We start from the raw sequence: 22662 nt of genomic DNA on the forward strand, positions 1-22662 counted from the left end.
TCTTTAACCCTTTGCAGACTGGACAGACACAGCCTGGGGCTCAGTGGCTGGGTCACATCCCCCCCCAAAGCCAGATGCTGGTAGCAGCCTCTGTGCGCCCCCCATCGCTGACAGAGGGGTGACAGGAGGGGGAGGGAGAGGGGCTGTGCTTTGGGTCCCAGGCAGGGGAGGTAGGAATGGCTGAAGCTGGTAGATAATGGAGCCTGACTCTCCCCCTACCCCATCGGGGGCAGGGTGGCCACGGGGCACAAAGGGTAACAGCCCTAGAGGCTGTGCCAGAGGGAGGAAGCCTGGCCTGCCCCCTGCCCGAACAGCCAAGCAGCCTGGGAGTCCTCCCCCTGCCCAAGAACTGACACCGCAGCCAGGAGTAGGGGGGAAGGTGCCTTGTTGAGAAGAGCAGGTGGAGCTGGGGGCAGCAAGCTGTGGGGGGCAGAGTCTCTGGGGGGAGGGGGCTGCTTCTAGGCCTCCTCGGGGTCCAGCTGGTTGAGGGTTTGGATGTCATCCAGGAAGCGCTTGGGGGTCAGGATGTGACTGGAACCTGGGGGAGAGAGAGGTGGTTGGCAGCGGTGGGCACAGTGGGGCAGGTATGTGGCTGGCATCACCATCACCCCCATCCTTGCAGCTGGACCCTGCTCTAGTGCAGGGGGGGGAGGGACTGTCTCCTACCCTCCGTGGCCTGGCACCGCACCCCTCGTGCCGCTGTACCCTGCACAGCCAGGCAAGAATCCACGCGCTGACAGTGTTCCTCACCCTTGGGTCTTCGAGGGGTGTGTGCAGGGGGTGAGCCATATCCCTATGGGAGTTACTGGGGGTGTCTGACTGGGCCCCCACACATGGTCCCTGGGCAAGGAGAGGCCTGGGGAGCCAGAGGCCAGGAGATCAGGTGGCTAGATACAGGCCATGTGGGGCAAGCACATCTGTTCCCAGGCCCCCGGGTGCGGGAGGACAGAGGGTAGCATGGGAGCCCTGTGGGTGCTGGGCAGGCAGTTCTAGGGTCTCACCCTCCCAGGGGGTCCCAACTCTCCCTGACCGGGCATTCCAGCCGCCCTTCCCCCCAGGACTCGCCCCACTCACCGATCACTACCTCCCACTTGCCCTTGGTGGCCGGGGTCATTTCGTAGGCGCAGCGCATCTCAGACATGGACAGCCCACCCAGCACGTAAATGATGAGGCGCGGGCCCGTCCGGTACTCGGCCGCTGGCTTGTTCTTGTGCCAATGCCTAAAGCGGGTGCTGGGGGGAGAGAGGGGCAGTGTGGATACCAGGGGCTCGCTGAGGGAATGCCAGATGGAAGGGCAGGGCCTGGAGGAGGCTGGGGGGCAGGCCCTGCCCAAGGGAGTGGGACAGGAGTCCCAAAGCAGGCAAGAGGGAATAGGGGAGGGTGGCACCTGCACTGGGCTGGGGGTGCTGTCTAAAGCTCGGCCAGTCCCTTTCCTCCATCCTGGGCCCTGGTGTGTTGAGGGACTGCTGGGGCGCGGGGTACATGGTAAGAGGGGTCCAGGGCTCCAGGCTCTTGGACATCCCCTCCTCCGTAGAGGGCAGGGTCCTGGCCACACACTCCCAGGCACAGAGGCTCCTACATCCTGGGGTGTGTGTGTCAGGGCTCTGCCACCCACAGCCCAGCCAGGCTCAGCCTTACCTGACAGCAGCCTGGGAGCTGGTGGTAGGGACCGGGTCCGACACAAAGGGCCACAGATTCTTGTCCAGTTTGTCCTCAATGATGTCCTGGCAGGGGGTGGGGGGGTGGAGGGAGGACAGATCAGCCGGGGCCAAGCAGCAGGAACCTCGGATCTGGTGGCCAAGCCAGGCTCCATTGGGGTGGAGGGGCTGGGACGGCTCCTCACTGAATGATTGACAGTCCCTGGGGGGAGCAGCCTGGGGCTCCCTTTCCAGGGTGGGGCATGGGGAGCCAGCAAAGAACACGCTGACTCCTCCAGTGATGCCCCCCCATCTCCCCACATCCCCCTCAGCTGCTCAGTGCCCTGCTGTGAACTCCCCACCCATCCACCGTTATGAGGAGGGCGGAGACCTCCTGCAGCCAGATCCAGGGCCCCTCATTTGGGGGGTGGGGGAGGGAAGGCAGGGGGCTGCCTCAGTGCCCCTTTCCTGCTGCGGGCAGATCCAGGCCCTGCCTCTTGCTCCATGAGGTGTGTCCCAGGCACGCAGGGGGCCCAGGATATGATACATCCTAATGCCACGTAATAGGGGCTTTTACATTAGTCTCTTGCATTGACTTGTACAGGGAAGCTTAAGGCCTGCCAAGCTGTGGCTGGCGCAGAGAGGGGGCACCCCGATTGGATTAGGCATGGGATTGAGGCTACCGCAACTGCCTGCCCCAAAATCCCGCAGGAGGAACCATCACAACACTGGAACAGGGGCCTGGGAGCCTCCCGCCTGTGATCTGCTAGGGACAGGAGCTCCGGTTGGGGGGTTAATTCTTGGCCTGGAGAAGCCCCAAGCCAGTAGGTTGAAGGCAACTAAGTGTGCCCCCCCACCCCCTTGAGGAGTGCCCCACAGGACAGGGCGATGAGGGGCTCAGCCCCCAGCAAGGGTCAGGGGATGGAGTGACCATGTCACCTCTCACAAGCTAAGCGGGTTTGGGCCCAGGCAGTGCTTGGATAGGAGACCTCTAAGGAAAAGCTTACTGGGTGCTGGGGGGTGCTAGTGAGTCAGCAGAGGGTGCTCTATAACCCTAGTGTGGCGCTAGGGGGCGCTGTACTGAAGGGTGCTGGAGTAGGGCTCAGCAGGGGGCGCCCTCCCCTGGCAGTCAGTGTTGACCCCTGTGCAGCGCTTGGGGGCACTGTACTGCAGGGAGCAGGCGGAGGGCTCAGCAGGGGGCACTCTCTCCTGGCAGTCAGTGCTGCCCCAGTGCGGCGCTAGGGGGCGCTGTACTGCAGGGAGCAGGCGGAGGGCTCAGCAGGGGACACTCTCCCCTGGCAGTCAGTGCTGCCCCAGTGCGGCGCTAGGGGGTGCTGTACTGCAGGGAGCGGGCGTAGGGCTCAGCAGGGGGCGCCCTCCCCTGGCAGTCAGTGCTGCCCCAGTGCGGCGCTAGGGGGTGCTGTACCGCAGGGAGCGGGCGTAGGGCTCAGCAGGGGGCGCCCTCCCCTGGCAGTCAGTGCTGCCCCAGTGCGGCACTAGGGGGCGCTGTACTGCAGGGAGTGGGCGGGGGGGGGTCTGCAGGGGGCGTGACCAGTACTGTGCTGCAGGAGTTCATCCTTTAGATGAGCGTCAAACAGCTGCTCCTCACTGGAGGTTAGACCAAGGACCCTGCCAGCCATTCAGATTCCAGTGCCAGTCACGACAGTGTGCTGCCTGGATCCCCTGCACTTCCAGCCTCACACACTGATCACCTCCTGCCCTAGACTCTCGGGCAGCGCTGCTGGGCGGCTGTTAATAGCTGCCTGCCACTCCTTAGGAAGAATTCAGCCACGGTGAGGGACCGCTGTATAAACCGCCCATGGCCCACCCCAGAGGTGGCAACGTCTCAGCACTGGGTAAGACAACTCCCCTGCACTCGTGTCTAGGATTTAAGACCCCTAAGGACGGCAGCAGGAGAGGACTCTCTGATGAGCCCCTCACATGGCTAGAGCCCTGCGCAGATACAAAAGTGTGGATGTGCATCAGCCCGCGATCCACAAGCCGCCTTTTACCTGTATCCGCATCCTCACCGGCAGCAGCTAACGAGGGTGGGGAAGGGGTCCTGCAGGGAAGGGGCAGTGTGGAGGGGTTGGGGGCTGGGGGAAGGGGCAGCGTGGAGGGGACGGGGTCTCGAGGAGAAGGGGCAGCTTGGAGGGGGTGGCGTCTCGAGGAGAAGGGGCAGTGTGGAGGGGGTGGGGGCTTGGGGGAAGGGGTGTCTCATCACGTGCCGCTCCTTGGGGGTCACGAGCGACAGTACACAGCAGCAGCAGAGCATGTTGCATCACAGTGGGGTGGAGGGGTGGGGCGCCGGGGCCCCACCCACTCCAATCCCAAATCCTGCTGCCCAGGAGCTGGTGGGGACACTGGTGCTGCTCGAGCTGCTGGACAGGAAGCAGCGCAGCGGAGCGAGTGGGTACTGGACAGCCCCAACTCTGACCTGTCGCCCAGCCACTGGCTGCAGGCCAGCGGCCCCGAGCGTGCTGCATCCCCCAGGCTGCCTGAGCCGGATGCCACGGGCCAGGTGCTGCTGGGGAGTAGAGCCCTGCACGGCTGTATCTGCAGCCGATCCACTAACCGCAGAAACGGTGCGCAGATATGCAGGGCTCTACACATGGTTGACCCCAAACCAACCCCTCCCCTTTGGGCCCAGCCTGCCAGTTGCGACCCCACCCCCAAGGCCAGGAAGTAGATGGCCCGGTACCTCCATGATGTCCTTGAGCATGGGGGTCCAGCGGGAGAGCTGGTAGCTGGACTCCAGCCGCACCTTCCTCTCCGGTCGCAGCTGCCCGCTCTGGGGGAGGAAGGGAGAGGGGTGAGAGGCAGCAGGGAGGAGGTGCGGGGTGGGAACAGGGGCAGACAGGGAGAGCGCGGCCTACCTGAGATGCGCCAGCCAGGCTGGCAGGGGAGAGGCAGAGAAAAGAACAGAATGGATCACTGAGCAAGAGAGAGAGAGAGAGAGAGGAGGGAGAGAGATTGATGGGAGAACAGAGCTGCTTCCCCCCATTCGCCGCATGGCCACCCCAAGCAGTGGTCACCAGCTCCAGCTCCCTGGCGGTCTGAGGTCCTGACTCCCAGTATCCTCTGCCGGGGCAGAAGAAGTCACCCCAGATGGGGAGTAACTCGGGGGTCACCCTCATATGGGGAGGGCGTCACCCCACCGTACAGGGACAGAGGCCACCTCTGTGCTGGGAGTAGGTCACTGCCATAGGGGGGCACCTCCAGGATGGCCTGGGCTCCCCTGTGCAGCACAGATCTGCCCCCTGGCATGGGTACAGCTGCTGGCCCCCGGCCCCAGTCCCTTACCCCAGGCATGAGAGAGATGCCCAGGAACTGCATGTTGCGGATGATGTCTCTCTGCTGCTGGATGTTGGCATGCTGGATCAGCTTGGTGAGGTTCTCCTTGTCCACACCTGCATGGGGACAGACAGGTCAGCGCTAGCAGCCCTGGGATGCACCCACAGCCCAGGCACATGAGTCCGTGGCCCCAGGAGTCCTAGTTCCCTGATCAAATCCTGAGATCCTGCTCTTCCCACCCCTCTCAGAGCTGGGGGTAGACCCAGGAGTCCTGGCTCCCAGCCCCCACTAGACCCCACTGCCCTCCCAGAGCTGAGGACAGAACCCAGGAGTCCTGGCTCCCAGCATCATCCGCTCTAACCCACTGGACCCCACACAGTTAATGATCGAATTTAGGTTCTTGCTGCTCCTCCCTCAACAGGTTTTCTCGGGCGCTGGGGGCAGGGGTCTCTCTAGCTCCCCCTGGCAGTACAATGGGAGCCCCCGTCCCCCTGATCTGCGCTCCCCCTTCTGCGGCGAGTCAGGTGCAATGTCAGAGCCAAGGCCTGGCTCTTTAAGGCTGTGAGGCCTTGAGCTGGAAGGAGGGCAACGGGCCCCCCCCGCCCCACCCTCCCAAACCATTTACTGCTGCTTAGTGCAGACGGGGAGGCCTGGCAACTCCACAGTGCCCCCTGGCCAGGAAACTGGGCAGCCAGGCAGCCAGAGGAGCCCCATGAGGGCACCCTGGCCTGGGCAATGGGCCCAGAGGCAGTGCCTGAGCAGGGTTACAGGAAGAGCCCTGGAGCAGGGTGCTGCCCCACCAAGCCAGCATGGGGCAGGAACCGAAGGGGGAAGAGGGACTGTGCCAAGTGTCAGGGTCAGGGAGGTTCCCTAGGCCCTGGTGAGTTTGGGGAAGGGGCTGGATGCAGCAAGAAGCAGGGAGCTGGTACAGGGATGACACAACGGGTGGGCAGGGGACTGGTCGCAGGAGGCTCAGCGACAAAACATGGTATCTGAGCAGCCTGCAGGAAGAGAGGGATGTCCCTCCTCCCTGCAGAGAACGGGCTGGGGGGAGTGTGGAGAGCGGACACTGCTCGGAAGGCAGCAGCAGGGAGCAAAGGCCACCAGGTCTGACCCCAGGGGGCAGTGCGGAACGTGGGCATAGCGCACTGGCAGGTTTGCAGGCACTGAGAGGTGGGCAGAGGGGAGACAGGGCCGTAGAGCCAGGCTGGACACAGGCCCTGGGAAGTGGCTGGCCGGGAGGCGCCCTACATGGCTGGGGGGCGTGCCAGTCTGAGCAGTGCTATTCCCCCCCAGCCCCACAGGCCTGGGCCCTGCCTCCAGGAATGCCCCCTGCAGCAGCAGGCCCCCCAGTGCTCCCCCTGCAGGCCTGTGGCGTTACCATTCTTCAGGAAGATGTAGATCAAGATGATGCGGATCTTGTCGTAGGCCTGCACGCTGGGGTCCAGCAGGACGGGCACAATGATCTTCATGGGGTCCTTGATCATCTCCCCATCCACGTCCGTTCCCATGGCCAGGTCCTGTGGGGGGAGGGGGCGCACACACAAGGCCCAGGTCAGGCCACTCTGCTTCCTCCCGCCTCCGCAGCAGGATGGGAGATGTGAGGGCCCCATGACCCAGAGCTCGCCTACTCCGTGCCAGGGCCCCCTCCTCCCTGGGGTCAGCTCCCTCTGGGGTGAGCAACGGGGCCCCAGGGAGTAACCCGAGCCCCATGTCCCCCTTCTGCATCCCCGGTGCTGCATGGGGGGGCTGGCCCTGGCTCCAGCGAACCTGCGGGTCTGAGACCCCTCTCTCCAGGCTGAGACCATGAGCCAGACTCTGCCCCCAAGCCAGGCTCTGCCCACAGACCCACCTGCTCCACGCTGCACAGCTTCTCCACCGTCCCTTTGAAGTGCCGCATGCAGTGCTCGGCCAGGTTCAGGTGCGTGGAGTACTGCGGGGAGAGACCGGGGCACGGGGGGAGTTTACTGCATCACCGGCTGGTCCAGAGCACCTGAACCCCCCAACCCACAAGGAGGGCCCCTCAGCCAGAGCGGCAGCCCCAATCGGCTGTAGAAGCTGAGTATATAGGGATAGTTTTGCCCAGCACTGATGTGCAGCCACCTGTGGGATGGAGCGGGGCAGCGGGAGGGGAGGATCAGGACGAGGGAGCAGCTTCCAAAACAGCCCATGGCTTTTCTGTTAGTCACCACAAGGTTGGGGGCTTGGAGACCAGCAGGTGTCGGGGTACCTGTGCCAGTGGCCAGGAGCTTTCTGTTGGCACATGGCCCAGTGGCACCAGAAGTGGCTCCAATGGGCTGGTTTGGAAGCCCACCAAGGCCCTCTCCCGAGAGCTGCAGCAGCAGGGCACGGGCGTTACCCAAGGGCTGCCATTGGTGGGGCAAACGTGGCAGCTCTGGGCACTGACAGGCAGGCTGCTGCCCATGGTGCCACACAGCACCTGGGGGGAAAATGGTTCTGCCCGACCAGACAGGTCAGCAGCTCTCATAAGGCAGTAAAGCGGAGTACCCCAGAGTGCCCTGCCCCCCAGGAGAGTCCCTACTGTCCGTCACTAGCCCCACAGAGCACCCTGCCCCTCCCATCAGCCCCAATGAATTCCCTGTCCCCTGCCCACTAACAGCCCCAGCCCTGTTACCTTGTTCAGCTCTTTGTGGTACTGGGGCATCTTCTTCAGGATCTGGGACAGGTCCTCGATGTTGGCCTGGAGGGAAGCGGTGGTGAGATCCCAGCCCCTCCCAGCGCACGGAGCCCCCTGCAGGGCAGAGGCCTCGCCTGGGGACAGCCGCAGCAGCCCAGCCACACGTGCCAGGCCGGGTCACTCAGGCCACGCGTGGCTGCGGCTTAGGTTAGACCTGCCCTTCCCAGGCCAGCTGGAATGACACAGGAGCCCCACAACCCGAGCGCCCCTCAAGGTGTACAGTGGCAGCATGCCGGGGAGATGCCAGCGTTGGCTCCCTGCGGCTTTCCCTGCGCAGTCCCGATCCTGCTGTCTGACCCCACCCCATGGGCCTCTGCCCTCCCCCACTGTGGGGAGCTCCAGAGCTCTGGCTGGGGGGCAGGGGACTCCATATACACCTCTTAGCCCTTTACAGGCAAACCCTGAGAGCAATGGGACAGCCCCCGCCTCCGCCAACCCCTCCTGGGGCAGCAGGATAGCTTCTCCTCCCCATCAGTGGCAGTGGGAAGGGTCCCCCCATCCCGGACTCCCAATCGCTCCCCCCAACTCCCGCCGCACCTTGTCCGTGGTCAGCCTCTTGCTCTCACAGAAGGTGCGCAGCAGCTCCGTCACCTTCCTGCGGCAGGGAGAGGGGTCAGGACGGAGCCAGGCACTGTCTTGGAGGTAGGGGGTGCCATGTCCTATGCTACAGGGGATGGAGCCCCACCCCACGGGCACCAGGGTTCTCTGCCTCGAGAGCCTCAGATGGGCGGGGGGACCTCCTCTTCCTAAGTTACCCCAAGGCAGAGTTCAGTGCACCTCAGGGGGCTCCTGGCACTCTGCTGTGGGGGTCTGGGGCCAGTGGCAGGCCCAGCAGGAGGTCGGTGAGGGACTCACTCAAGGGATCTGTGAGGTGCATGGGGAGACCCTGGGCTTGGAGAAAGACAGTGTCCAGGGGGATCCCCAAGAGGAGATGTGGACAGTGGCTCTGGAAGGGAGGGCTCAGAGGTCATTTGAGGAGAGGGGCTGGGTCCAGGGGGTCTCAGCACTCAGAGGGGAGCATGTCTGAGGGACAAGCCCCAGCACTGGGTGGGAGGGGGAGAGGGAGTCCTGGCACTGAGCAGGAGAGGGGTGTGTTGCGGGGGGGTGTCCCTGCACTGGGTGGGAGAGGAGTGTATCCAAGGGGGAGTGGGGTTCCAGCACTCGATGGGAAGGAAAGGGGAGGGGTGTGTCTGAGGGGGCCCCAGAGTGGGGAGGGGTGTATCTGAAGGGGAGGATGGGGGAAGTCCTGGCACTTGAAAAGAGGGGGAGGGGTGTGTCAACGGGGTGGGCTGTCCTGGCACTGGGTGGGAGAGGTGTGTCCGAGGGGGGAGGTCCTGGCAGTGGGCGGGGAGGGGAGGGCTGTGCCAAAGTGGGGGGTAGCGAGTCCCGGCACTAGGCAGGGCACGGAGGGGTGTGTCTGGGGGTGTCCTGGCATTTGGTGGGGCACGGAGTGGTGTGTCCGGGGGTGGATTGGTCCTGGCCCTGGGTGGGGCACTGAGGGGCATGTCCGGTGGATCGGTGGGGCATGGAGGGGTGTGTCAGGGGGCAGGGCTGAGCGCGCTCACTTGGAGACGTCAGCGATGTGCATGTGGCGTAGCTGCACCCAGAGTTCGTCGTCTTCGTCTAGCAGCGCCTCTTTCTCCTGCGAGTCGCTGATGCCCGTCGTCTCGTACCTGCAGGGGGGAGACAAGGTCAGACTGTGGCACCCCTCCCCCCAGTGTGGGGGCTGCGGAGCAGTGCAGGTGCCTTGGTCACATCCCCCCCAGCCCGCCTGAGGAGGGATGCGGGGCGCCCCCTGCTGGCAGCCAGGCCCTACTTGTAGGTGTCGTTCTCGACGCTGAGCAGGTCGTAGGCCATGGCCTGGTAGGTGAGCTCGTGCAGCAGTGGGGACACCAGGTCGAAGCTCCGGTCCACGATCAGCAGCTGAGAACGGGCTTTGTCGGGGCCCTGGGGCAAAGGAGAGAGAAACCCGTCACCCCCTGCTCTGGCGGAGGGTTCCTGGCCTGGCTTACATGGCACAATCCAATGGGCCCTGGTGGCCTGAAACTTCACCACCCGCCCTCTCTGTGGCCCAGCCCCAACCCCAGGGGGAAGCCAAGAGACATGCCCCAAGCTAGCTGGGACGTGCCCTGGGGTCCTGCCCTGACTGGCAGGGAGAGCTCCCCACCCTGCAGGGACGGGCTACCTGCCCCTCGTGCAAATAGCAATGCCCCCCTCCCCCAAGCACGTTCTCTGATCGTGCCTCTCCACCAACGGGAGCATGCCCCTTACAAGGCAGCCCCCCGACTGCCCCCTGCCCCATATGCTGCGTAGGGAGGGGGGGAACTACACCAGAAGGGCCTGGCTAGTCTATCATGAACCAACACCAGGCCCAGAGACTCTTTGATACAGGGTCCCAGAGGGGGACGATGGGACGTTATCCCTATGCCCCACCTTGCATCTGAGCTGGGACCCCATATGAGGCTCTAGCTCCCCACTCCCAGCCTGGGTGGCCCCCCAGCATCCAGTTGGACAGAGACCACTCAAATGGTCAGCATCTCAGACTCACATCATGGGGAGGCTGGCCCAGCCCTCGCTCCCTGCCTGATCAGCATGCACTGCCCTCTTTGCACAGCAGGTAGCAATAGGAGACCAGCCCTGCGCTCTCATGGCAGACGGCTCTGAAACCGGCTCCAGCAGCCCCAGTGGAACCCAAGCCCACCCAGGAGCAATTCGGCAAGGGGCTGCGTCTGCTCTTCGCTGGGTAGCACAGACAGTTGGGGGCGGGGGGGACATACAGCCCCTGACGCTTCCCCAACTGTCCGACCTCAGTGCGTGGCCCGATTTTCAGCCATGCTCGGGAGCAGAACGTCGGATCAGCCACCACCCACCCGCCTGGCAGGTCTCCACAGCCTCTGGGTAAATGGGTTGAGGCTGACAGGGGAGCGCCTCTCTTGGAGGAGTATCTGGCCCCCACCACTGTAGCACTATCATTGCTGCATCCTGCCCCCCCATGCACGTGGGGCTGGGCAGGGCTGTCACCCCATTGCAGAGGGGGGTGGAGGCCCAGAGGGGCTGGGTGACTCACCCAAGGTCACACAGGGAGTCTGTGGCAGAGCAGAGACATGAACCCAGAGCTGGCGCCTTCATTCCTCTCCAGCCCTACCCAGCCTGGATGGGTTGCTATGCCCAGCCCCCGCCCCCACCCCCCACGGGACTCTGCTCACACCTTTGCCAGTTCGGCTCTGCTGGAGGGATCCCCGAGTGCAGATGGGGGCTGGCGTAACCACCGGGTCACCCCACCCTGCCCAGAGCAGAGGGGTGGTTAGTGCACTGGTGGGTGCCACAGCACTGCCTGTCCCAGCTACCCCTCAGGGCTGGCAGCTGGGAAATATCAAGGCAAGAGGGACTAGTGCAGACAAGGCCCCAGTGCACTGGGACCGCGGGCTGGGTGGCTTTGGAGATCTGACTGCTAGAGGCCATGCTACAAGAGACCCTGGGGTTCTTTCTGCGCCAGCTGGCAAGGCAGGGGCACATTGGACTGGCCAGCCGGGATTGTGCTGCATGGAGCCAGCATTGCATTGAGAGCAGGGGCTTGAGTCAGCACTCCCTGCCCTGCAGTGGGCGTGCTGTCTGGATTCTATTGAAGGGGGCTGGGCAGGCAGGACTCCTGGCTCCTATTCCTGCCTCTGCCACCTACTCCTGGCACACTGCTCCATGCCTCAGTTTCCCCCGTGTAACATGGGGATAGTGCTTACACCCGCGACAGGGAGGCTTGGCAAGAGCCTCAGGAATATCCCTGGGGGGACTCACGGGAGTAACAGCAGCAGGGTGTGCACAGAGCAGGATTTTGCCCTCCTGAGAGCAGCCGTCAGCTCCTGAGAATAGCCCAGCTCAGACTGGGGCTGCAGGCTGGAGCCAGCTCTGCTGCAGCAAGTAGCTCCGGTGGTTAACAAGCATGCTGTCAAGCCCTTCCCTGTGTAGATGGTTTTGGCAGCCAGGTGTGTGCCAGGCTCCCCTCTGGAGGCAGGCCTGTGCTGCCAGCTGTGAGTTACAGAGCGATTGTGCCATGGCAGCCAGCTATCCCAGAGGGGGGCCCCCCTGCCCGAGACTGGTATCATTATCCCCATTTTACAGATGGGGAGACTGAGGCACAAATAGGGGAGGTGACTTGCCCAAGGTCACCCAGCTGGGAATGGAACCCGGGTCTCCCGTCCCAGTCCAGGGGTCTCTCCACTAGGCAACACTGCCTCGGTGGATGGGAAAGTAGAGAGGAATGGTGCGGTCATGGAGCCACAGGGTCGGTGCCAGGGCCCCAGCTGTGGAAGTCTCTGGGAGGAAGCCCTTTGCTGTGCCAGACCCCAACAGGTTCCTCTCTTCCTCCAGGACAGGCCACATGGCCTCCCCACCACCTGAGACTGAACCGCTAGGCTTCACCCCGTGAGCCCTGCCCAGCGAGTCCAGCTGAGACAGATCCTGGTAGAGACCCGTCCACTCCGCAGGGCCCGACGCCCCTCAGCCCGGGTGACAGGGCCACTCACCCAGCGTTGTCAGAACAGTCGGGTTTCTTAGGCACCTGGACCCCAGCCCGGGCAGCCCAGCCCACTGAAGGTTAAAGCAAGAGGCCGTTCTGGTCAGCCCAGAGCCCGGCCGAGCTGCAGAGAAACCTGTTTTCAGCTCTGGGTCTCTCGCTCAGGGCCTGTCTACATGTAAACCACTTCAGCTACTCCGCTTCAGTGACGCCACCTTTCCCATACCCCCGAGCGATGCAGTTGCACCGACCCAATTGCCTCATGTAGACCAGGCCTCGGCCTGATCTTGGTCAGTTCTCAGGTGAGAGCTCCCAGCTTCCCCCACTTATCCCCCAGCTCAAACCTTCCCAACCCTGTGTTCTCGAGCTGGGGGCCCTGCTCCAATTCCCTGCTGGGAGCATCCAGCCAGGAGCCATTGGAGCCGGCACGGTCTTTCTGGCCCCCAGGCTGATCTGGGTTGGATTCTCTTCATTTCACCAAGACAGGGAGGTGACACCCCCGCCCATGACTCTTACCTTCCCTGAGAGTCCTTCCTCCCCACCCCCCACCAGAGAAGCCATGAAATATGTAGGGGAAACTGAGGCACGCATCGGCTTCATAAAAGATATTACAGACATTCCCAATTGGTCACAGGTGCACAGTCTGCCAGCAGCAAAGGCTGGAAGCAAGAGCAGAGGCAACAGGAGGGAGAGATCTGGGCAGGCCTTGGATTTTACATCACTTTGCTTCTCCTAGGGGGACAGGAGCCACTGGGTTTCCCGTGTAAGAATCCAGGGCAGGGTGGGTTTGCAGCTCCCCTCTGCTGGGGGTGGGACGGGGATGGCAGAAGCTGGAGGAAGCCCACAGGCCAGGGCTGACTTGTGGCTAAGGCTGGGGAGAGCTGGGTTCTATTCCTGCTCTGACAGACTCCCTGCATGCCTCAGTTTCCCATCTGTAACACAGCCCACCCTGCCTCCCCTGGAAGGCTGAATTTATTAGTGAGGTTCCGATACCATGGTGATGGGTGTAGGAGCACACACAGACAGGAGTGTCCAGGTGTGGAAGAGGCTCTATGTGCGAAGCGGTGACCGAACTGCCCTGTTTATAAACAGAGAGATTGTGCTGGGCACACACTTCCCCACTCGGTGCCTCAGTTTCCCCATCTGTTCAGAGGGGATAAGGACACTGGCCTTTGTAGAGCGCTTTGAGATCTGCCCACAGCCAGTGTTAGAGAAGGGCTGGGGCCATTAGTCCAGCCACAGAGGAAATGCTATTGTTCTGCCAACCCCTCAGGATCTCCAAGGGGGTCTAGACCCTCACCCCTCCCCTCGCCAGGATCTCCGAGCGGGTTCTAAATCACTCCTCCTTCCTTTTACTTCTCATGTGTTCCCCCTCCCCCGCAGCTCTGTCCCATGGCGAGGGCGTGGCCGGCACAGCTTGCTCACCTGTCCCATGCTGGGCTCGTATGCCTTGAACTCCTTGAGTTTGGCCAGCACAGCGTGTGCCAAGTGGAAATTATCTTCATGGTCCCTGCAGCAAAGACAAACCCTGTGGGTCAGAAACAGCTCCTCCCCTGGGGCACACGCACTTCCTGTAGGAGATGACCAGGTACCCTAGCCCTCTGGGCACACTCACTTCCTGTAGAGGATGGCCGGGTACCTCCCCATGGCACAGTCACTTCCTATAGGGGATAGCGGGGTACCCCTTCCCCTGGGCACACTCACTTCCTGAAGCAGATGGCTGGGTACCCCTCCCCTCGGGCACACTCACTTCCTATAGAGGATGGCCGGGTACCCTTCTCCCTCTGGGCACACTCACTTCCTGTAGCGGATGGCTGGATACTCCTCCAGGCTTTCACACAATGTGGCAATCTGCTCTGCCAGCATCTCCATCTGCTTGTTCTTTTCGAAAAAGCGGTGGGGGCTGAACCAGTTGTGGAAGGTCTGTGGCCTGTCCAGGGAGTACACCTGGGGGACGGGGGAGAGCAGAGATCAGACCCTGGTGCCAACTGCTGGCAGCCAGGCCAGCTGTGCCCCATACCGCACCCTTAAGATGCGCTGTTGGACCAGGCCAGCCTGGCGGAGCCGTAGCAAGCCCCTAGTGAGGGAAAGATCCCTTTGCCAGTGCCACTCCTGTTGTGGTAGAGGGATAGTGGCCCAGAGATTCATGCACCAGCCTGGGATGAAGATGCCCCAGGTTCAGGTCCTTACGTGGCTGCAGACTCCCGGGTGCCCTCAGGGGTGTGTCTCTGCCCTGGAGAAGTCAATGTTGCGGGAGGGGGCTTGGCCACGCTTCTAGTCTGGCGAAAGCCCCAGCATAGCCACGGGCAAACCCGGCATCAAGGCGCGTCTGCCGCTGTCGCTTATTTCACTGGCCGAAAAGAACGAGCCACTGGGACAAACATGCTTGGACACCAATAAAACAGTATCGGCCCACAAAGGGTTTGCTGGCACAACGGGACAGGTGAGCCAGCAAAGCCTCCTGATGGACACTCAGCTTATACCAGCCAAAGCTTCTCTTGGCACAGCTGGCACCGGTACCCCAGATGAAATCAGCTACAGTGGCGAAAGGACTGCCTTGCCAGCATGACGGCATCTACCCAGGGGCTCTGCCAGCACAGCTGCATCAGTTACAGGGGGGATTTTTTCTCTCATGTCCCTGTAACAAACCCATACCAACAAAGCTTTTGTGTGTAGACCAGGCTCATGTCTCTCGGTGCTTCAGTTTCCCCATCAATGCAATGGGGCTGACAACACAGCCCTGCCCCTCAGGGGCGTGAGGGGGGAAATCCACTGATGACACAAGGAGGGGATGGGGCAGTTGGGCAAAGGGCAGGTGTGTGGAGTATTGGGCTGTCTTGAAGGCCTGGTATAAACCATCAATAAGAGCTGGTAAAGCCAGGGAGGCAGGGCCCTCCTCCCCCATACATCTACCATCCCCACCAGGTGCAAGCCAGTGATTCCACGTCTCACAGGGTGAGAGCAGCCAGCTAGTCCATGCTGCCCTGTGCTGGCGTCAAACCCAGGGCCCTAGAAGGGAAAGGTTCCCCCCGCCGAGCCACATGAAACACTAAGGGTGGAGTGTCGTACATCACCGTCCACCCCCCGGCCCTGCTCCTCCAAAGCCCGGCCACCCCTCACCTGGCTCTCGTAGGGCAGGAAGGCCATGTTGATCTCCTTGAGGGTTTTGATGGCCTTGATGATCCGTGACTTGCTCAGCTCGTTGAACAGAGGCTCAGGACAGGCTGCAAGGCAAAGGCAGTGGGTAGGAGTGACAGGCACAGGGCTCAGGACCCTCAGCACAGCGCCAGCCCCCACGGACGGGGCCAGGATGGGCACAGCAGGGGCAGTAGTGCTGCACACCTGTGGGGAACCTGGGCAAGCCAGCAGGGCCACACAGGAGTCAACAATGAGTCCAGCCCCCCCGAACCAGAGTCATGCCGGGTTCTTGCTTTCTGCAGCATCAGCAGCGGGGGTGGGGGGGGGCCCACAATCTCTCCTACACAGCCCCTGCCTCACACCCTGCCCTCAGCCCCCCCACAGGGCTGAGTGACTGGAGTGTACAACTCAGGATGATGCACAAAGAGGAACGGGGACTTGGGCTCCCCCTGCCGCTGTAATGGGGAGAAGCAGATCTGACCCTGACACACTGGGTATTCTGGTGGTGTCCCATCTCCTCACCCCACTTGGGACTGATGGAGCAATGCATGCTGGGAACAGTAGCCAGAGGCCACCTTTCTGGGCACACCCTGCAGGTGTCTGTGAGCAATGCTGGCTGGAGGCAGGAGGAGAGAGGGGGAAGGGATAGGTGGAGTCGTTCGGTCTGCTCTGCTGGGGCTGCATCCCCCTGCAGGAGGGCAGAGCGTAGTCAGGGGGGTGCGCACTGGCCTGCCAGCAGAGAGAGACCCCTCCCACCCCCAGGCTCCAGTGTGCCGCTGGCCAGGCTCCCAGCTGGGGGATCCCCCAATACTCACGGCTGAGGAAGAAGACGTGAGCTGCCTTGTAGTTGAAGGTGGGGGTGCCCTGGAAGTCATTGATCAGAGCCTGCACTGACTGCAAAGGGAGAAGAGGGGGGTTGTCAGCACCAGCCAAGGCCCCTCCCTGCTGCCCAAAGGGCCCAGCCCATGCCCAGCCCCTGGGGACTCAGGGCCTAGCATGATGCCATCGGGAGGTGGGCTGGTTTTCACCCCCCTGGCTCTGGGCTCCCTCCTCGCCTGGAGCAAGGCATGTGCCCATGTGCCCGTGACATCCTCAGGGCCCAGCCACATCTCTTGCTGGCACAGAAGTGTCCATGCCCGGCCACAGATGGGGCCTGGCATTGGCCTTGCTGCTGAACTAAGTGGGATCTGAGCAGTGCCCAGGGAACAGCCGGCCGAGCAGCAATCCCAGGCAGCTGCCATCAGGGCCCTCTCCCTCCCCGGGTGCCAGGCTGGGCACCTGCAGCTTCGCCACACCAGCTAGCCAGGCAGGGTGTTCGGAAGATGTTCGGACTCCTCGACCAGCCATTGTGACAGGTGAGAACCTGGCTGTCCTGTTCCAAGTCCCAGGCCCCAGCTCGCAGTCCTCTCCTACAGCGCTCCCTCCGCGGGCAGCCCCTGCGGGTTCTGGGCTTCACCCTGCTCTGTCAGGGCCCCCTGCCCCTGGTCTCCCTCCACTCGCCTCCCTGCTGCAGATTCAGGAGCCTCCTCCCCAACAGCCCCTGCTCCCTGAGCCTCTGCCTCAGCGAGTCTCCTTCGCTTTGAGTCTCAGCTGAGGTCGCCTCTCTCCGCCTGCTGCACCTGCCCATCCAACCCCCACAGGACTGCACTGCGGAGAGGTCTGGGGGACAGTCTGTGCCTCATGTGGCAAAGAACACGAAGCCCAGCTCCGGGGAAGCAGCCTCCTGGGGAGCCCTGACTGGCCCCATTCCCATCCTGACGTTGTGCTGCGCATCCCCCCGGACAGCGCCACCTCCAGGCAGCACTAGGAGCTGCCCCGGGGTCTCCCCTGCTCCCCATCCAGCTGCCCCAGGCCCGAGCTCCTACCTCCTCCACTGGGCTGAGCAGGTAGATGGCCTCCAGGCTGGGGATTGGCTCCCGGCACTTGTTAATATCTTCCACAACTAGGAGAGAGCAGACACTGGGCGCGGGTCAGTGTGTCCTAGCCACCCGCCCCAGCCTCTCTCCACCCGGATGGGGGGAGGGAAAGCCAAGGGGCACAGCGATGTTCGCTGGCAGCAGGCTGGGGCGTTCCACAGGCTACAATGCAGTAGCCGCTTTGATGTGGGGCTGTGGATCTGCGATGCTGCCATAGTACGGAGCAGCGAGGGAACGTCCCTCTGTACTGTGCTGGGGGCACCCCGCTAGAGTGCTGGCTCAGCTCTGTGCCCCTCAACCCCAGGGCTCCTCCACCCCTGGAGCCAGCATTCCCCCTCCCCAGCCAGGACCCTGCCCACAGCATGGGGGAGGAGCAGCAAGGAGTTAATGGGAGTCTGAGAAAAGCAGTGAAGAGGCTCCAGGGGCTGAAAGCGCTGGGCTAAGGGAACCCGACCTGGCTGGGAAGGTACCAACAGCAAGGAGGGCGTCTAGGGGGCTGCAAAGGAGGGAAACTAGATGCAAACATGAATGTAGGCAAGTCAACTCCAAGACTGTGAGGTGTATCCAAGGGGGAGGGGAGCCCTGGCAGGGGGAGCAGACGGGAGGGAGAGGCCACTCACGTGTGATGCCTTCATCCACGATGTCGGACATCGTGCAGGACGATGAGAGGATGCGCGTGCTGGGGTGGTCCATGATCAGCACCTGGGGTAGCGAGAGATGAGCGCTCCACTTCGGATGAACTAGTCACTGACCTGAGCCCAGCCGCCCACCATCATCATCCACGGCACAGCCAAGAGAGCAGAGCGACTGCTAACAGCAGAGCTGATGGCTCCTGGCCCAGCCCTTCCACAGCAGAGCAGCAGGGCCGGTACCAAGACTGCACTTGGCTGAGCTGACCGTGCTAAGGACTGCGTGAGGAGCTACTGGAAGAGCAGCTCTGAGCAGAGTGGCTGGTACGAGATGTAGGAGACAAACCTGGGACACCTGACCATTCAGAATGGTTCCATCCTCCTAGACAGGAGGAGATCAGCCTCTTCGCCCAGGTGACAGGGTGAGTGCAAGAGGCATGGTCAGAACCCAGGAGTCCTAGCTCCCAGTCCCCTGCTCTGATCCACCAGATACCCGCTCCCCAGCCCTTGGACAGAACCAGGATCAGGGCACAGAGAAATGGAATGAGGGGAGTCTCCATGGTTTTTTTTTCACATTACACATTTAATGGAATCTCAGAACTTTAACAAAACTAGAGCTTCAGACAGTAGCTGAAGTCTGAATACAACTTCCATTAATCAGTTTAACAATTTGCCTCTAAGTCTAGGGCTAGCAAATAGCTTTATTAAAAAAAACCCATAAGCAATTTCAAGCTTTTTTATATAACTGCAAAAACAAAAAATAAATAAATAAAATGAATGCAGTGTACAGAGGAGAAACTGAAAAGTGCTTCATAAGAACCTTAGCTGCTCATATCCAAAGTCTCAAAATCTTGAAATGTGGGGAACGGATACACTGTGCACAAATTATGCTTTACATTTAGTTCCGTGTTCCCCTAGGAAAGCCCTGTAGGCCATCAGCCCAACATCTCCACCACCTTCCTGCCGTGCTGAATGAACCCATTGCTCTGTGCAGTCCAGCATCCCGCTGCACCAAATCCGGCCACTGAGCAAGCTCTGCTGCACCGGCCTAGCCCACTGCTCCATACCCCCCAGCCCAGTCCATGCCGGGGGCTCAATAACCTGCCTGCCCAATGGTGCATACTGCCCCCATGCTTGGCGCTCTCCTGCTCCTCCTCCCACCCAGGCTGGCTGACTGGGCCCAGTGGTCTGATCCGATGTGTGTGTGTATGGGGAGATATGGGGCTAGCTGGACAAGCTGGGTCTGATCCAGCGCAGTGGGAAGGCAGACATACCCAAGCCTAGCTGGGGACGGATGATGAGCTAGACAGCAGGGATCTGATCCAGCCTGGAAAACCTCAGGTTCCTAATGAATCCCAAGAGGCTGGAGGGGGAGGAGCACGATATATGGATACAGCATATCCCCAGGGGGCCCGGCCTGCTTACCTTCCATTCTCTTTCCTTCTTCACGCTACGAAGGACAACGCTGAGGATCTCTGCAAGGGAAAGAGACAGGGATTAGCGGTGGGGCTCGGACGGGACGGCTGTGCCCTGAGCCAGGACCCACTGGCTGGTGGAAGGACCCCTCGGGGAAGTGGCTCAGAGGCTGCTTTCAGGCCAGATAGCGTTGTGCTCCTAGCAGAGCCCCCAGTCAGCGATCGTGGTGGGGTGACAGGCTAGATGGGCCATGGGTCTGATCCCCCTTTCTTTCTGTCAGGCTGGATACGAGCGCAGCTAAACTAAGGATCTGGCCCCGTGCAAGAAGAGAACAGATCCTGCCCAGCACCCCTCGACTGGAGGGGATCCAGGGACCCTCTACTGCATGTGGGGGACAGCAACACCACAAAGACTTCAAATCCTGAGTCCTGCACATAGAACCCCTCCAAGGCATGCCCCGCTCAGGGAACTGCCGGCCTGTCTCCTGGGCACCTTCCACAGCCAAGCGAAGCAATTAGATAGTCAGCTCTTCGGGCCAAGCACCATCTTTTTGTTGTGCCCAGCACAATGGTACCCTGACCCATGACTGACGCTCCTGGGTGCTACCGTAATACACCTAATGAATAATGTACAACACCTTGCAAAATGGGGCCTTGGTCCATAACTGGGGCTCCGGGGTGCTACCATAATACATCTGTTTGTTTTACCCCTATGAAGCACCTGATTCTGGCTGGCCCCATAGGGCAATAGCCCCGAGACCCTGACCTGTGCTCTCACTCTCACGCTCGCTCCCGATAGCGGGCGTGCGTGAGTGCACTGCCCAACACACTATGTTTCCCCCATAACTCAAGTAATGCCTCTCCCTACCGCACCTCTAGCCCATCAGGACTTGGCTGCTCGGTCCCAATGAGGCTCCAGGGGCTATTCTGCACCAGGACGCACTGGCCTCCCTGCTGCTTTCCTGCAGTTCCTTTACACCTGCGGCATGCGGACGCCCCGTTCACTGGGGCACGTGGGGCTCGAGTGCACGGTAAGGGGCTGGCAGCACAGACTGGATCCAGACATGGCGAAGGCAGACACGAACCTGCTTTCTCCACGCATCTCCGCCCAGGCATTTCGACCCTGAACTGCAGCTACACCCCCCCAACGCCAGCCCTGGACTGCCCCCACCAGCTGTGCCAGTGCCCCTCACTACTGACTGGAGCCCTTGCTATCCCAGCCCCGGGCTCCCACCCATTCTCGGCTCCGCCAGTGCCCCTCACTCCTGTCCACAGCCCCCTGCTATGCCAGCCCTGGTCTGTCTCCCACCGGCTCTGCCTCACTCCTGACCTGCAGCTATTCCAGTCCTGGGATCCCTGCCTCTCGGCTCTGCAGATGCCCCTCACTCCTGACCGCAGCCCCCTGCTATCCCAGCCCTTTGCTCCCTCCCCATTCCCAGCTCCGCCAGTGCCCCTCACTCCTGACCCGCAGCTATTCCAGTCCTGGGTTCCCCCCGTCACGGCTCTGCAGATGCCCTTCACTCCTGACCCGCAGCACCCTGCTATTCCTGTTCAGAGACCCCTCTTGAACCAGGGCAGTATGGCCCACCCCAAGTATTCAAAAGTCACCTGTCAGGACCTCCTAATTGTGCAATTTAGGGAGGAAAAGCTAAGAGAAGAGCTAAGGGTTGTTAGCACCACCGGCCATCCTGAGCTGTGGGCCACTTTTCCTCTGTCCCAGTTCTGGGGGAAACCATGAAACATCAGAACTTAATCCACTTTCCAAGGGTCTTTTAAACCCTAGGTCTGTGGTCTGAATTTAGCCACAGGCCCCGTCCACTGCAGCCTGGGCTGGAGATTCAGCAGTGGGTTGGGCTTCTGAAGTAACACAGCCCTCACAGCGGGTCAGGGTGTTGCCAGAAGACAATGACTAACACATAGCAACTAACACCTCAGAGTCCAGCATGCACAAGGCAGCGGAGGCCATGCTCATCAAGTGTAAGGCTTTAACTTGTTCTCTCCTACATTACAGCTGTAGCCTACCCCAGCTCTTTTTTGGGGCAGGGCAGAAGTGTACTGCTTCACTACGGGGGGGGTGGCTATGACATCATTTTTCTCCTCGCGTGCAGCCGTTACCTGTTCTGACAGGCTGTTTATAATGCTAACTTTACTAGTTTTCGGAGGTTGTCGGAGGGAGGAGAGAGGGAGGGGGGGCGCAAGGTGGAAGTTTCGCCGAGGGTGGAAAATATCCTTGCACCGGCCCTGGCGGGAGTCATCCCGATGGAAAGAGACGAGGATGAGGACGATGACGCCCCCGCAAAGTGCAGCTCCTATGGGAGGGGGCAGCCCTTGGGGATGGGGCAGACACCCTCCTCCCCCTCCTGGTGTGTGACAGGCGGGGGGGGGGGAGCTCTCTGCTCCGACTGACTCCTAATCCTCCCTGAGGGTGTGACACCCCCAGGAGCGCCCCTCCCAGGGCCCCCCAACTGGGCCCTGCCCCCCTAGACCCACACCCAACCAGACCCTGCCCCCGACCGGGCTCAGACCCCCTGGTTCTGCACTCACTCTCGCGCACCACCGCCTTCAGCCCGGACGGGGCCATCTCTGCCTCTTGCCACGTCCCCTTGAGCCCTGTGGGTAGAAGTGGGACTCAGCTGTGTGCGGGGTGGGGCTGGAGTCAGGACTCCTGGGTTCTGCCCCGGCTCTGCTCCTGACCTTGGGCGCGCCCTGGCCTCTCCCTGCCGTGCTCTGGGGAGTGTCTGTGACGCTGGGCGACGGCCCCTAGTGACCCTGAAATCAGGCACTGGTGGACGGGCCCGGCCCCCCCTTGTGTCACTGGTGGACGGGCCCAGCCCCCCCTTGTGTCACTGATGGATGGGCCCAGCCCCCCCCCGTGACTGATTTCAGTATAAAGCAACTGGGGTGCTGGAGGGTCGATGTCTGCAAGGCTGACGACGGCCGAACGCCGCAGCCCCCCACTTCTGGCGCTGCGGGGGCTGGGCCTGGGCACCAGTGGGCAGGCGCCCGGTGACAGGGCCACGCAGGTCCCCACTGAACCCCCACCTGGTCACGTGGGGCGCAGAGGGAGGCGGGGGCCTCGGGCAGGGTTAAGGCGAGGACTGGGTTGGGGTAGTGGGGCCTCAGCCCACTCCAGTCAGGGCCCCCCACTGAGCTGCAAGTCCCCCCTCCAACCAGCGTCCCCCCCCAGCAGTGTCCCTCGCCCCCCCCTCGGTCAGGCCTCTTGCCCACCTCCAACCAGCCCCCCCCGTCAGCCAGGCCCCTCGCCCCCCCTCCACCCAGCCCCCCTCAGCCAGGCCCCGTGTGGTACCAGGAACAGGAGCAGGTCGAATGGAGCGAGCGGCCGCTGCCCGTCTCGCCCCGTCGGGAATGGCGTCCTTCAGCGCTGCCGGGGGCGGGGAGGGCCGGAGGGAACGGACTGTACCACT

General features: G+C 62.1%; 1 protein-coding gene across 1 annotated transcript; it reads right to left on the minus strand.

The window, feature by feature from the left end:
* Positions 1-458: 458 nt before the first annotated feature.
* LOC141974907 (syntaxin-binding protein 2-like) lies at positions 459-21818 on the minus strand. Its single transcript, XM_074934951.1, has 19 exons — positions 21782-21818; positions 19248-19297; positions 17814-17895; positions 17143-17219; positions 16093-16171; positions 15260-15363; positions 13938-14086; positions 13565-13649; positions 9446-9576; positions 9195-9302; positions 8167-8224; positions 7567-7632; positions 6784-6864; positions 6313-6451; positions 4941-5047; positions 4339-4428; positions 1639-1724; positions 1075-1232; positions 459-538 (listed from the first exon to the last, which is right to left on the minus strand). Exons 1-19 carry the CDS (start codon positions 21816-21818, stop codon positions 459-461), a joined length of 1767 nt encoding a protein of 588 aa, XP_074791052.1.
* Positions 21819-22662: the final 844 nt, after the last annotated feature.

The sequence above is a fragment of the Natator depressus genome, chromosome 20, assembly GCF_965152275.1.
Source record: "Natator depressus isolate rNatDep1 chromosome 20, rNatDep2.hap1, whole genome shotgun sequence".
NCBI lineage: Eukaryota > Metazoa > Chordata > Testudines > Cheloniidae > Natator > Natator depressus.

Bases quoted from the DNA above. Each gene is read 5' to 3' on its own strand.
- LOC141974907 (XM_074934951.1), bottom strand. From the start codon at position 21,818: ATGGCCCCGTCCGGGCTGAAGGCGGTGGTGCGCGAGA. The intron at 17,896-19,247 runs GTAAGCAGGCCG...TCGCTACCCCAG, and splicing joins AGAAGGAAAGAGAATGGAAG to GTGCTGATCATGGACCACCC. The intron at 1,233-1,638 runs GTAAGGCTGAGC...CTCTCCCCCCAG, and splicing joins AGCTCCCAGGCTGCTGTCAG to CACCCGCTTTAGGCATTGGC.